General features: G+C 40.6%; 1 protein-coding gene across 8 annotated transcripts in view; it reads right to left on the bottom strand.

Annotated features, from left to right (window-relative positions):
- LOC128690775 (myelin regulatory factor-like protein) overlaps nucleotides 1–15,606 on the bottom strand; it is a 300,340-nt gene that overhangs the window by 43,737 nt on the left and 240,997 nt on the right. For all 8 annotated transcript variants that reach the window (XM_070088405.1, XM_070088399.1, XM_070088400.1 and 5 more), the window contains 4 exons: nucleotides 10,837–10,948; nucleotides 7,495–7,655; nucleotides 2,638–2,839; nucleotides 772–972 (listed from right to left, as the gene is read on the bottom strand). In XM_070088405.1, coding sequence (XP_069944506.1) covers nucleotides 772–972; nucleotides 2,638–2,839; nucleotides 7,495–7,655; nucleotides 10,837–10,948 — 676 coding nt within the window. The remainder of the gene's footprint in view (nucleotides 1–771; nucleotides 973–2,637; nucleotides 2,840–7,494; nucleotides 7,656–10,836; nucleotides 10,949–15,606) is intronic.

Genomic DNA, 15,606 nt, shown 5'->3' with positions numbered 1-15,606 from the left:
TCAGGGGATCATGATGCAGTCTTACAGTAGGTCTACTGGTTGATGACCTCATCATGGGATCATGATGGTTGTCTACTGGAGGATGACTTCATCAGGGGATCATGATGCAGTCTCATAGTAGGTCTACTGGTTGATGACCTCATCAGGGGATCATGATGCAGCCTTACAGTAGGTCTACTGGTTGATGACATAGTCAGTCAAGTATCTGCTGCTAGCTACACCTAAAACTAATGCTCACAAATGTTATGCAAATTTAAATTTAAATTATTTACTTAAAAACTAATTACTCTCGTATGTGTAAAGTTAAATACTTTACAATATATATTGATTTATAAGAATAAATTGTCAATTCTGCTTATTCAGCAAGACAACTCCATCGCATCTATTTGTTTGATGACTGCTTATGTTTATTTGGTGTTGAGGTCCTTAAATTGTGTTTGGATTTGTGTCTGAAGAGATGTTATTATTTCCTTAATGGCCTGGGCAGCTTCATCTTGCCCATATATTTGCTTTGGCATGACTTTACCTGTGACGGATTTCAAGGGATCTCCTACTCCCTCCCACCAACTGACCTGAGACCAGGCTTCCACTTTAGTTATTATGTTTACTAGTTATCTACTAGACTATTTATGTCTCCCAATCTGTATATATACTAAGAATTTACTCTAATTTCTATTTTATAAATTATAGTATCCTTGACTGGCCATGTACATGTTACAGTGTATAGGTTAATGACCCTTTTGTGTAGTCTTGAGTACATGCCATGCTTACCTCAGCTACATCCTTCTTTGCACGTTTATCTGATGGCTGTAGCAACTGTCCTGTTATCTTGACATTACCATGAATCACCAGTGCCTCATCAGGTCGATCTGTATTAATTCCCACACGGCCCATGTGGTATATGGACTCGGGGTATGTTCCTCGTTGAAATGTGTACTCCACATCACTTTCAAATTGACCCGGATTTGATGCCTGAGGAAAATGGGTACTGGATACATTATATATAATTTAGGTGGTTCCAAAACATAAGACTGAATGAGAAAAAGAATTAAGTAACAGTTTCAGTTGGAGGAAAATTTACTTTATTTTTGGAAGAAATATAATATTAATAAATCAAAAGAAGGTACAGGAATAATACAATCATATCTATGGTGACTGCAAATGCATGATTCAGCATTACAAATTATCTCCATGAGGAAAATATTGCAAAATAGATTTATACAATTAAATATTATGGGGAATTTCAAAAGGGTCATTCGTGTACAGTACTACAAATTACGATCCCCTCCAGGAAGGTTCCTTGATGTTGGTGAGGGGCTCTTGATTTAGGGAATTGGATCTGTGCTCCAGTTCCCCAAATTAAGCCTGAGTGCCTTCCACATCCCCCCCTAGGCGCTGTATAATCCTCCGGGTTTAGCGCTTCCCCCTTGATTATAATAATAATAATAATACAAATTACGATATTATGTAAATCAGAAAAAAGGTGAAAATATAAACCAAAAACTGGTTGATTCATGCAACCTAGTGTTTTTAACACACTGGCCATTTCCCACTGAGGCAGGGTGACCAAAAACAAAGTTTCACCATCATTCACACTATCACTATCTTGCCAGAGGTACACAGATATGACAGTTTGGAAGTCACTCTAAACAGCAAATATCCCTAACCCCTCCTTTAGAGTGCAGGCACTATACTTCCCACCTCCAGGACTCAAGTCTGGCTAACTGGTTTCCCTAAATCTCTTCACAAAATATTACCTTGCTCATGCTCCAGCAGCTTGTCAAGTCCCAAAAAACCACTCATCCCCACTCACTCCTATCTAACACACTCATACATGCCTGCTATATATCCAAGCCCCTAGAACACAAAACCTTCTTTGCCACTTTTCAAGGAAATACCACAAAACGGCCCATAAAGAGCAAGGTTTCCCTTGCTTTATATGGGCTCAGTGCAAATTCACTTTTATATAACATCCCATTTCCATTGATAAATTTGTATGTGGTATATATTAATTTTTTTTTTTTTTTCAACAAGTCGGCCGTCTCCCACCAAGGCAGGGTGACCCAAAAAAGAAAGAAAATCCCCAAAAAGAAAATACTTTCATCATCATTCAACACTTTCACCACACTCGCACATTATCACTGTTTTTGCAGAGGTGCTCAGAGTACAACAGTCTAGAAGCATACACATATAAAGATACACAACATATCCCTCCAAACTGCCAATATTAATATATGTGATTATTACAGCTTGCAAAATGAACTAAGATTCTTATGCAGAATATTTCCTGCATCTACTGCAATAAAGCATGGGACACCTATACTGTATGTAACTGGAGGAACTTTAACTTCACCAACTTAAGAAATGACATTGGCCAAAGAAACAGACTTCAAGAAAAAGATGAATACTTTGCATTGGTGTTCAGACAATGCAAGGAATTTCACAATTTACTGTGAGTTCTAACCCTACCCATACCATGGCAAAATCATAAAATTAAACAAAAAAATAGATATAGATGATTTATGTGTACATCCAAAAACAAAATAAAATAAACTGAACAATGTAGATGTGGCACTAAGAGCGTAGCCCCATTCCTGTAATGACAAACTGGTAATCATAATTAGGGTGGGCACTCACTCTAACAATGATCTTCTCTGAGGCATGGGCAGCAATGGGATATGCATTGTCTCCGCAGTGAGCTTTGAGTGCCACTACTAGATAGAAGTATCGTTGGTCTGGGTTTGGCTTGCCCTTTTTGCGCATATTGTTGCTGGTGGTTTCAGAAAAATGTAGACGGCCTACTGTGATCTTGCTCATTTGATCGTTCTTCAGGTCAACTCTGTGGTGAGAAAGAGGAGAAAAATATACACTCCCGTACACTTAAAGGATGTTCATTACAATGTATATTTCAGTACAAAAACTATCCCACGAATACATGCGATTCCTGATTTGCATGCTTCAATTACTGTATTCAGTGTTTTTACAGAAAAGCCAACCATGACTAGCTTTGATTATTCAGGTTTTTTGTGGTGCTCATTTTTTTCTTAGTGTTGGTATATGAGCCTAAACTTATGAACATCAGTAATAAATCAGATTAGAGCTATATTTAGATATGGCCTTTGAAACACAAAAAGTGCCCGAATCTACAACAAAACTGATTAACCCTTTGAGGGTTTCGGCCGTACTAGTACGGCTTACGACCCAAGGTTTTTGATGTACTAGTATGCCTAAATTCTAGCGCCCTCAAATCTAGTGGGAGAAAGCTCGTAGGCCTACATATGAAAGAATGGGTCTATGTGGTCAGTGTGCACAGTATAAAAAAAATCCTGCAGCACACAGTGCATAATGAGAAAAAAAAAACTGACCGTTTTTTTGGAATAAAACAGCGACTTTGCACTGTATTTTCATACGGTATTTATTGTTGTATTCTAGTTTCTTGGTCTCATTTTATAGAATGGAAGGCATATTACAGAAATTGAGATGATTTTGACTGGTTTTACAATGAAAAGTACCTTGAAATTGAGCTCAAAGTAGCAGAAATGTTCAATTTTTACCAAAGTTCAAAAGTAAACAAATCATGCCAAGCGTCCAATACACGTCAACTGGTGAGTCTAATATTCTTTTGCAAGTGCGCCAATATTATTTATACCATTTTTTACACTAATGCAGTAGTCTGCATAACAGTAAATCTTCTATTTTTTGTGAGAATAAAAATTCAAAGTGGAAAGCAAAAGAATGTAAGAGGGGCCTTGAGACGTGACTAATGAACAGAGGAAATGTCATTTTAGTGCCAGGAATGTCTTTCTTGTTTATTCTGGACCCTATTCGGAAATTGGCATCTTTTGAAATTTGTGTGAAATTGGCAAAATTGCTAAATTCTGACCACTGTACTGGATAGTTGAAATTGGTAAATGGGTGGTTTCTTGCACTCATTCGATAGAAAAAAAATGGAGTTCTAGCAAAATATTCATGTTTTTTGTCAACTAGTACAGTGGAATTGGCCGAAAATGAGGCTCAAAGTGGGCAAAATTGCCGATGAGTAAACATCGCCGAGACCGCTAACTTCGCGAGAGCATAATTCCGTAAGTTTTCCATAAAATTTCATACTTTTGGTGTCATTATGATAGGGAAAATATTCTCTATATTTTCCTAAGAAAAAATTATTTTTTTTTTTTAAATTTGGCCGACCCTGAGAATGAGTCTCGGAGAGGGCCTGTCGACCCTCAAAGGGTTAAAGACACTATTCAGTATTATTCATGAATTCTAAATTCACTAGAATCTCTAGGAAATTTACTCTCTATAACCCCTTGTGTACCAGAGGGAAGTACATTCCAGAACTTCTTACTCTTGGCAAGTAGCACAGAACAGATAAGAAAATAAATTCAAAGGCAGATGAAAGATAAAGTGCCATTGAAAAGCATCTCCTACCTCACTTCATTTAACTACCGTACATGGGTCAGTAGGCCTGTTTCAGTGTCCTTCTTTCTTATGTTCTAATGTAGATTAACTTATGAAATCATTGAGAAGGCATTACTCTAATTATTATTATTATTAACACACTGGCCGATTCCCACCAAGGCAGGGTGGCCCGAAAAAGAAAAACTTTCACCATCATTCACTCCATCACTGTCTTGCCAGAAGGGTGCTTTACACTACAGTTTAAACTGCAACATTAACACCCCTCCTTCAGAGTGCAGGCACTGTACTTCCCATCTCCAGGACTCAAGTCCTATCAAACACGCTCACGCATGCCCGCTGGAAGTCCAAGCCCCTCGCACACAAAACCTCCTTTACCCCCTCCCTCCAACCTTTCCTAGGCCGACCCCTACCCCGCCTTCCTTCCACTACAGACTGATACACTCTTGAAGTCATTCTGTTTCGCTCCATTCTCTCTACATGTCCAAACCACCTCAACAACCCTTCCTCAGCCCTCTGGACAACAGTTTTGGTAACCCTGCATCTCCTCCTAACTTCCAAACTACGAATTCTCTGCATTATATTCACACCACACATTGCCCTCAGACATGACATCTCCACTGCCTCCAGCCTTCTCCTCGCTGCAACATTCATCACCCATGCTTCACACCCATATAAGAGCGTTGGTAAAACTATACTCTCATACATTCCCCTCTTTGCCTCCAAGGACAAAGTTCTTTGTCTCCACAGACTCCTAAGTGCACCACTCACTCTTTCCCCCTCATCAATTCTATGATTCACCTCATCTTTCATAGACCCATCCGCTGACACGTCCACTCCCAAATATCTGAATACATTCACCTCCTCCATACTCTCTCCCTCCAATCTGATATCCAATCTTTCATCACCTAATCTTTTTGTTATCCTCATAACCTACTATCCTGTATTCACTTTTAATTTTCTTCTTTTGCATACCCTACCAAATTCATCCACCAACCTCTGCAACTTCTCTTCAGAATCTCCCAAGAGCACAGTGTCATCAGCAAAGAGCAACTGTGACAACTCCCACTTTATGTGTGATTCTTTATCTTTTAACTCCATGCCTCTTGCCAAGACCCTCGCATTTACTTCTCTTACAACCCCATCTATAAATGTATTAAACAACCACGGTGACATCACACATCCTTGTCTAAGGCCTACTTTTACTGGGAAATAAACTCCCTCTTTCCTACATACTCTAACTTGAGCCTCACTATCCTCGTAAAAACTCTTCACTGCTTTCAGTAACCTACCTCCTACACCATACACCTGCAACATCTGCCACATTGCCCCCCTATCCACCCTGTCATACGCCTTTTCCAAATCCATAAATGCCACAAAAACCTCTTTAGCTTTATCTAAATACTGTTCACTTATATGTTTCACTGTAAACACCTGGTCCACACACCCCCTACCTTTCCTAAAGCCTCCTTGTTCGTCTGCTATCCTATTCTCCGTCTTACTCTTAATTCTTTCAATAATAACTCTACCATACACAGGTATACTCAACAGGTATACTCAGCAGGTATACTCAACAGACTTATCCCCCTATAATTTTTGCACTCTCTTTTGTCCCCTTTGCCTTTATACAAAGGAACTATGCATGCTCTCTGCCAATCCCTAGGTACCTTACCCTCTTCCATACATTTATTAAATAATAGCACCAACCACTCCAAAATTATATCCCCACCTGCTTTTAACATTTCTATCTTTATCCCATCAATCCCGGCTGCCTTACCCCCTTTCATTTTACCTACTGCCTCACGAACTTCCCCCACACTCACAACTGGCTCTTCCTCACTCCTACAAGATGTTATTCTTCCTTGCCCTATACACGAAATCACAGCTTCCCTATCTTCATCAACATTTAACAATTCCTCAAAATATTCCTTCCATCTTCCCAATACCTCTAACTCTCCATTTAATAATTCTCCTCTCCTAGTTTTAACTGACAAATCCATTTGTTCTCTAGGCTTCCTTAACTTGTTAATCTCACTCCAAAACTTTTTCTTATTTTCAACAAAATTTGTTGATAACATCTCACCCACTCTCTCATTTGCTCTCTTTTTACATTGCTTCACCACTCTCTTAACCTCTCTCTTTTTCTCCATATACTCTTCCCTCCTTGCATCACTTCTACTTTGTAAAAACTTCTCATATGCTAACTTTTTCTCCCTTACTACTCTCTTTACATCATCATTCCACCAATCGCTCCTCTTCCCTCTCGCACCCACTTTCCTGTAACCACTAACTTCTGCTGAACACTCTAACACTACATTTTTAAACCTATCCCATACCTCTTCGACCCCATTGCCTATGCTCTCATTAGCCCATCTATCCTCCAATAGCTGTTTATATCTTATCCTAACTGCCTCCTCTTTTAGTTTATAAACCTTCACCTCTCTCTTCCCTGATGCTTCTATTCTCCTTGTATCCCATCTACCTTTTACTCTCGGTGTAGCTACAACTAAAAAGTGATCTGATATATCTGTGGCCCCTCTATAAACATGTACATCCTGGTCTACTCAACAGTCTTTGATCTACCAATACATAATCCAGCAAACTACTGTCATTTCGCCCTACATCATATCTTGTATACTTATTTATCCTCTTTTTCTTAAAATATGTATTACCTATAACTAAACCCCTTTCTATGCAAAGTTCAATCAAAGGGTTCCCATTATCATTTACACCTGGCACCCCAAACTTACCTACCACACCCTCTCTAAAAGTTTCTCCTACTTTAGCATTCAGGTCCCCTACCACAATTACTCTCTCACTTGGTTCAAAGGTTCCTATACATTCACTTAACATCTCCCAAAATCTCTCCCTCTCTACATTCCTCTCTTCTCCAGGTGCATACACGCTTATTATGACCCACTTTTCGCATCCAACCTTTACTTTAATCCACATAATCCTTGAATTTACACATTCATATTCTCTTTTCTCCTTCCATAACTGATCCTTCAACATTACTGCTACCCCTAAATTTGATTCATTTTGCATCTTAACAATTTTTATGTTAAAGCAGACACCTACTGTACAGGGTGAAAGGCCTTCTTGCTTCTGTCACTTTGACTCTGCTCCACACGTATTACTTGCGACGGTGACTCAGTTTTGACACCAAAGAAGTGCACAAAAAAGCGGTCCACCTTCTGCAGGCCCTCTGGACTCTTCACAAACACAGGCTCACCAGATGCCTGTCAGGAGAGGCACATGTGAACTTCAATGATAGAAAAGCTAACACAATCTATTCTGCTACTAAGAAAAGATAAAGATGCTTATTGTCTTAATTAAATAACAAAGATTACATTGAATGGTTTTACATTTTGTATGGTTACAGGTTGGTTACAGATTTAGGAAAACATTTATTACATATTCTAAGAAAAGTGCATTATGTACAGTATTATGGGCACACTAATTCTAGGCCTTAAAAGTTATTTAATTATAGTTCTAACATATATAATTAGGCTTTATGTGACAAATCAACATGGATAATTTTATACACAATATCATAGTTAGGGATTAGTTTAAAAATGACATACAACAGTTGACTAAGTAAGGTTAGTCTGAGAAAAGATTATGACAATTTTTTTTTTTAGAGTACATATGTATAAGATTCTCTTCACAAGAGCAGCATAAAGGATAAGAGATGGTAGAGATAATGATTGTACATATGACTGCAAGCTGACAACTGGACAGGAAGGTGTATTTCATTAGATTAAGGGATATTTTTACACAATATTCTTGAAGCAGTAGGCAGATAGAGGTGTTTTAGAATCTTCTGAAAGCGAGTTCCATAATTTTGGGCCTTTCATGAACATGGAATTCCAAGTTAGGGTGAGTTAAACACGTGCAATGTGTCTCATAGCTCAATCGTTAGTGCACTCATCTCACACACTGAGGTTCGAGGATTGATCCCCCGGTATAGCTGGAAAACATTGTTTTCATAAGACACCTGCTGTCCCTGTTCACCCATCAGTAAAATGGTAACCTAGGTGTTAGTTGACTGGTGTGGGTCACATCCTGAGACAAAATTGACTTAATTTGCCTGAAATGCTCTGCATAACAAGTGGCTTTCTATAAAGTAGTATGTCACTGATGTCAGCTAAGCCTGTATACCTTGTACATGTACTTGTAGAAATAGATATTATTATTAATATTATTATTATTATGGCAATGTATTCTACTGCAGTTTTCTAGGAAGAGTTTTAGGTCTGGGTATGAATTTTTGTCCTGTACATAAAGTATGCACAACAGAATGTTTGAATGCTTTGTATAACGTGTAAATTTAAACTTTGGAATAGCAGGGGTGTGTGTTACCTAGGACAAGATTAAGTAATTATTCTCACAGTAGATTTCTGCTGTGTTATGACAGATTTAAGGTGATTCACCATTGCAGATACCTTGCATACATGCCATGGGTGAGGTGCATAGTAGAGGGTGAGTAATGATGTTTGCAGTACATGCTGTATTTCTGAGAATGCCAGTATTTCTGGAAATTTTCTTAGAAACATGCTAAATGTGTGTATTAAATTTTAGTTTCCTGTGAGGGTGTATACCTAGAAATTTCCCCCCACATCTTTCCTTTCAATACATGTATTATATATCTTAATGTTTAATGAAATATTTTTGGCTCTGATCTTAAACATCATGTAGAATATCTTATCTACATTGAGCGTGAATTTGTTGTCATCCAGGTAGACATCTTTATAAGCTCAATGGAATCTGCACTTGATATATGAAAAGTGATGTCAGTGATGTCATCTGCAAACAGAATTCATTTAAGCTCCTGAGATGCATCAGAAAGGTCACTGACATAGATGAGGAACCACAAAGAGCCTATGACACTATCCATAGGTACACCTATGTTTTAAATTCAAAGTGGTTTTTGTAATAGAGAATTCCATACACCAACTGTTCTGAGATAGGAAAACCAACACAGCAACTATTTAGTTGATTGGAGGACCTACACACGTATAAATAAGAATTTACAATATGTGATTGGAGGATTCAAAAGAAAGTTGATATTTGATTACAAGACACATGAAGTATAATAGATATTGTGTAAATTTAGTTGTGAACCCATACAGGCATTAATTTTAACAAATTCAGACTACAACAAAATTAATATTTAGATGGTTTTCCCAGTTAAAAGATTAATATCATGCATTTAAACAATGCAGTACCCACAATGAATGCACTTGGCAAGAAGTTCATGGGTGATGAGTTCACAGATACCAAACTTAGGTTTATATGTACTAAAATAAAAGGTGCAATTTCTAGACCCCCAGGGCTTTCATATCCAGATATAATATTAATCTAACATTTTATGTACTATTTTTAGTCTTTTGTATTACCTGTATTTAGCATTTTTTCCAATAATACTGATAATACTTCACCAATAATATCCTAGAGTAGGTGTCAGCTCATGCTTGAACACAGTAGTCAAGATGACAGTTTTTTGTCCTCATATTCAATATGCTTGATTATTCCTAGACTATGGTTAGCTCTTTTCACTGATATTCCTACATGCATCACTGACTTAATGATTGATGAAATATTACACCAAAGATGCTTTTCTTCTATGATGGTAGAAAGATAATGATCCCACTACAGTAACTGTGATACAAGTTGCATCTCACTAGATTACATTTCAGTATAATGGATAGCATTTCCCAGTTTGTTAACTAGTTGTCAAGTTCAATGAAGTCATTCCTTCATCATAGGAACTGGGAACTTAGTTTGAATATATTGTTCAAAAATGTATGTTTTACATAATCTAAATTTGGCTTAGCATCACTTATCTCTAGAATGAAACACTGCCACTTCAGTGTATCATTACACATTATACTTTAGTAGTATTATTCTGAAATCAGGACCAGGTCCAAACAGCTGTCCTCAGGTGAGATTTGCGACATGTGTAACTTTGCAGAGTAATAGAAATTAACTTCTACAAAGTCAAGGATTTAATTACCTTCAAAGTGATATTTAAATATAGTAGCATGGCTGTTTGTTGCTGGATGCAGACAGTTCAAGGCGGATGCCTTGAACTGGATACATCCAGTTCAAGGATGCCTAATTCAAAGAACTGGACCTAGCCTTCTCCTCCTAAGATCAATCCTAATTACCCCCACCCATGTTATTTCCCTGGTGTTATATTACCTTTACCGTTCAGGACTTGCCCACGAATATAATATGGATAGACTTGGATACCACAAAACCTAGAGATGAGTATTCTAGCAAAGTTGAAAAATATTGAGTCTATATATGGATGATTACCCAGATGGTGACTTACAGGGTATTGTACCAACATGAACAAGCATGATGACTTAAAAGAGAGTGAACTAGACATGAGAGGGTAACCTGGAAGGTACTGACCTGGACATGAACAGTGACTTGGAAGTGGTTCTTTTTCTGGCAAACAAAAGCTTCATCTGGGTTAGAGAAGTTGAAACCTTTATCAGCATCTACTCGGAAGGTTGGCAGTGGTCTGTTTGTGAAGAAACAAACTGACCAGGTCAAAATTAACTCTAGATTATATTTCATTCACACACACACACACACATGCACAGCACACACACACACACACACGAAAGCAATTGAAAGCATCATGAAAGCAATAGGAGAAGACGACATGACCCAGCTGGAAAATTTTCGGAGAATAGGGGGGTTTGTAAAAAAAAGAACCCGGCCAGTGAAAGTGACCTTCAAGGCAGAAGCGACTCAGAACAGGATCCTGCAGGAGAAAGCACGATTAAGGGACATGCCGGCATACAGGAAGGTGTATCTCGACCACGACAGAACACAAGAAGAAAGGCAGAAACTGAGAGAAATGGTACAAAGGCGAAAGGAGGAAAGAGAGGGGATGGAGAAGACAGACAGGAGATCCCAGACCCAGGAAGAAGTTCAAATACAGCCTCCCTCACAACTTCCTATAGAAGCCTCCCAACCAGGTCAACCCCAGTGCAACCAAACACTCTAAATCAAAACACCCATGCCACATCCAATGCCCCCACCCACTACATTACAAACTCCACCCCCACAGCAACAACCCATAGTTCCTTACCAGGTCTCCCGCTTCCCCAACCCCAATATACCTCCCAGACCACAGTCTTAGAAAAGAAGTTGAAGGTGTGGTATACAAATGCAGATGGAATAACAAACAAGTATGAGGAATGGCACAAAAGAATCAAAGAGACATCCCCAGACATAATAGCACTCACAGAAACAAAACTCACCAGAATAATAACAGATTCAATCTTTCCATCCGGATACCAAATCCTCGGGAAAGACAGAGGGAGGAGAGGGGGAGGAGGAGTTGCACTGCTCATTAAAAACCAGTGGGATTTTGAGAAAATGGAAGGAATGGATGGCATGGGCGAAAGGGACTACTTAGTAGGAACAATCCAGTCTGAGGGACATAAGGTGATAATTGCAGTAATGTACAACCCACCACAGAACTGCAGGAGGCCAAGAGAAGAATACGATGAGAGCAACAGAGCAATGAAGCAATGATCGACACACTAGCCGAGGTGGCCAGGAGAGCACACATGGGGGGAGCAAAGTTACTAGTTATGGGTGATTTCAATCACAAGGAGATTGACTGGGAAAACCTGGAGCCCCATGGAGGTCCCAAAACATGGAGAGCCAAGATGATGGATGTGGTACTGGAAAACCTCATGCATCAACATGTTAGAGACACTACCAGAGAGAGAGGAGAGGATGAACCAGCAAGGCTGGACCTTGTATTCACCATGAGTAGTTCGGACATCGAGGGTATCATGTATGAAAGGCCCCTGGGAGCTAGTGATCATGTGGTTCTGTGCTTCGACTACATAGTTGAGCTCCAAGTGGAGAGAGTAGCAGGAATAGGCTGGGAAAAACCAAACTACAAAAGGGGGAATTACTCAGGCATGAGGAACTTCCTTCAAGACATTCAGTGGGAGAGGGAACTGACAGGAAAACCAGTACAAGAAATGATGGACTATGTAGCAACAAAATGCAAGGAGGCAGAGGAGAGGTTTGTTCCCAAGGGAAACAGAAATAATGGGAAGAACAGAACGAGTCCTTGGTTCACCCAAAGGTGTAGGGAGGCAAAAACTAGGTGTACTAGACAATGGAAAAGGTACAGAAGACAGAGAACTCAGGAAAATAAAGAAATCAGCCGAAGAGCCAGAAACGAATATGCACAGATAAGAAGGGAGGCTCAGAGACAATATGAAAATGACATAGCATCAAAAGTAAAGACTGACCCGAAGCTGTTGTACAGCCACATCAGGCGGAAAACAACAGTCAAGGACCAGGTAATCAGACTGAGGAAGGGTGATGGGGAATTCACAAGAAACGACCAAGAGGTATGTCAGGAGCTCAACACAAGATTTAAAGAGGTATTTACAGTGGAAACCAGTAGGACTCCAGGAAATCATAACAGGGGGGCACACCAGCAAGTGCTGGATGAGGTACATATAACCAAGGAGGAGGTGAAGAAGCTGCTATGCGAACTTGACACCTCAAAGGCGGTGGGACCAGACAACATCTCTCCATGGGTCCTTAAAGAGGGAGCAGAGATATTGTGTGAGCCATTAACAAAGATCTTCAACACATCATTTGAAACTGGGCAACTCCCTGAGGTATGGAAAATGGCAAATGTAGTCGCAATTTTTAAAAAGGGAGACAGACATGAGGCACTAAACTACAGACCTGTATCACTAACGTGTATAGTATGCAAGGTCATGGAGAAGATCATCAGGAGGAGAGTGGTGGGGCACCTGGAAAGAAACAAGTGTATAATTGACAACCAGCACGGTTTCAGGGAAGGAAAATCCTGTGTCACAAACCTACTAGAGTTTTATGACAAGGTGACAGAAGTAAGACAAGAGAGAGAGGGGTGGATCGACTGCATATTTTCGGACTGCAAGAAGGCCTTCGACACAGTTCCTCACAAGAGGTTACTGCAAAAGCTAGAGGATCAGGCACACATAACAGGAAAGTCACTGCAATGGATCAGAGAATACCTGACAGGGAGGCAACAACGAGTTATGGTACGCGACGAGGTGTCAGAGTGGGCGCCTGTGACAAGCGGGGTTCCACAGGGGTCAGTCCTAGGACCTGTGCTGTTCTTGGTATATGTGAACGACATAACGGAAGGGATAGACTCAGAAGTGTCCTTGTTTGCAGATGATGCGAAGTTAATGAGAAGAATCAAATCGGATGAGGATCAGGCAGGACTACAAAGAGACCTGGACAGGCTACAAGCCTGGTCCAGCAACTGGCTCCTTGAATTTAACCCTGCCAAATGCAAAGTCATGAAGATTGGGGAAGGGCAAAGAAGACTGCAGACACAATATAGTTTAGATGGCCAAAGACTGCAAACCTCACTCAAGGAAAAAGATCTGGGGGTGGGTATAACACCGAGCATATCTCCTGAGGCGCACATCAATCAGATAACTGCTGCAGCAAACGGGCGCCTGGCAAACCTACGGTTAGTGTTCCGATACCTCAGTAAGGATTCGTTTAAGACTCTGTATACCATTTACGTCAGGCCCATACTGGAGTATGCAGCACCAGTTTGGAATCCACACCTAGTCAAGCATGTCAAGAAATTAGAGAAAGTGCAAAGGTTTGCAACAAGACTAGTCCCAGAGCTACGGGGATTGTCCTACGAAGAAAGGTTGAGGGAAATCGGCCTGACGACACTGGAGGACAGGAGGGTCAGGGGAGACATGATAACGACATATAAAATACTGCGCGGAATAGACAAGGTGGACAAAGACGGGATGTTCCAGAGAAGGGACACAGACACAAGAGGTCACAGTTGGAAGTTGAAGACTCAGATGAATCAAAGGGATGTTAGGAAGTATTTCTTCAGTCATAGAGTGGTCAGGCCATGGAATAGCCCAGAAAGTGACGTAGTGGAGGCGGGAACCATACATAGTTTTAAGGCGAGGTATGATAGAGCTCATGGGGCAGGGAGAGAGAGGACCTAGTAGCAATCAGCGAAGAGGCGGGGCCAGGAGCTGTGACTCGACCCCTGCAACCACAAATAGGTGAGTATAAATAGGTGAGTACACATGTCTCTGACATGTATTGTGTGCAAAGTCATGGAGAAGATTATCAGGAGGAAAGTGGTCGAACACCTGGAAAGGAACAAGATTATAAATGAAAACCAGCATGGGTTCATGGAAGGCAAATCCTGTATCACAAACCTCCTGGAGTTTTATGACAAGGTAACAAAAGTAAGACACGAGAGAGAGGGGTGGGTAGATTGCGTTTTCCTAGACTGCAGGAAGGCCTTTGACACAGTTCCCCACAAGAGATTAGTGCAGAAGCTGGAGGATCAGGCGCATGTAAAAGGGAGGGCACTGCAATGGATAAGGGAATACCTGACAGGGAGGTAGCAACGAGTCATGGTACGTGAAGAGGTATCACAGTGGGCGCCTGTTACGAGCGGGGTCCCACAGGGGTCAGTTCTAGGACCAGTGCTATTTTTGATATATGTGAACGACATGATGGAAGGAATAGACTCTGAAGTGTCCCTGTTCGCAGATGACGTGAAGTTGATGAGAAGAATTAAATCGGACGAGGATGAGGCAGGACTGCAAAGAGACCTGGACAGGCTGGACATGTGGTCCAGTAACTGGCTTCTCGAATTTAATCCAGCCAAATGCAAAGTCATGAAGATTGGGGAGGGGCAAAGAAGACCGCAGACAGAGTACAGGCTAGGTGGACAAAGACTACAGACCTCACTCAGGGAGAAAGACCTTGGGGTGACCATAACACCGAGCACATCACGGGAGGCACACATCAACCAAATAACTGCTGCAGCATACGGGCGCCTGGCAAACCTGAGAATAGCGTTCCGATACCTTAATAAGGAATCGTTCAAGACACTGTACACTGTGTATGTTAGGCCCATACTGGAGTATGCATCACCAGTCTGGAACCCACACCTGGTCAAGCACGTCAAGAAGTTAGAGAAAGTACAAAGGTTTGCAACAAGGCTAGTCCCAGAGCTCAAGGGAATGTCGTACGAGGAAAGGTTAAGGGAAATCGGACTGATGACACTGGAGGCCAGGAGGGTCAGGGGAGACATGATAACGACATACAAAATACTGCGCAGAATAGACAAGGTGGACAAAGACAGGATGT

The sequence above is a fragment of the Cherax quadricarinatus genome, chromosome 24, assembly GCF_038502225.1.
Source record: "Cherax quadricarinatus isolate ZL_2023a chromosome 24, ASM3850222v1, whole genome shotgun sequence".
Taxonomy (NCBI): domain Eukaryota; kingdom Metazoa; phylum Arthropoda; class Malacostraca; order Decapoda; family Parastacidae; genus Cherax; species Cherax quadricarinatus.
Note: the sequence above shows the minus strand (reverse complement) of the source record. Positions and strands in the feature narration are given on the sequence as shown.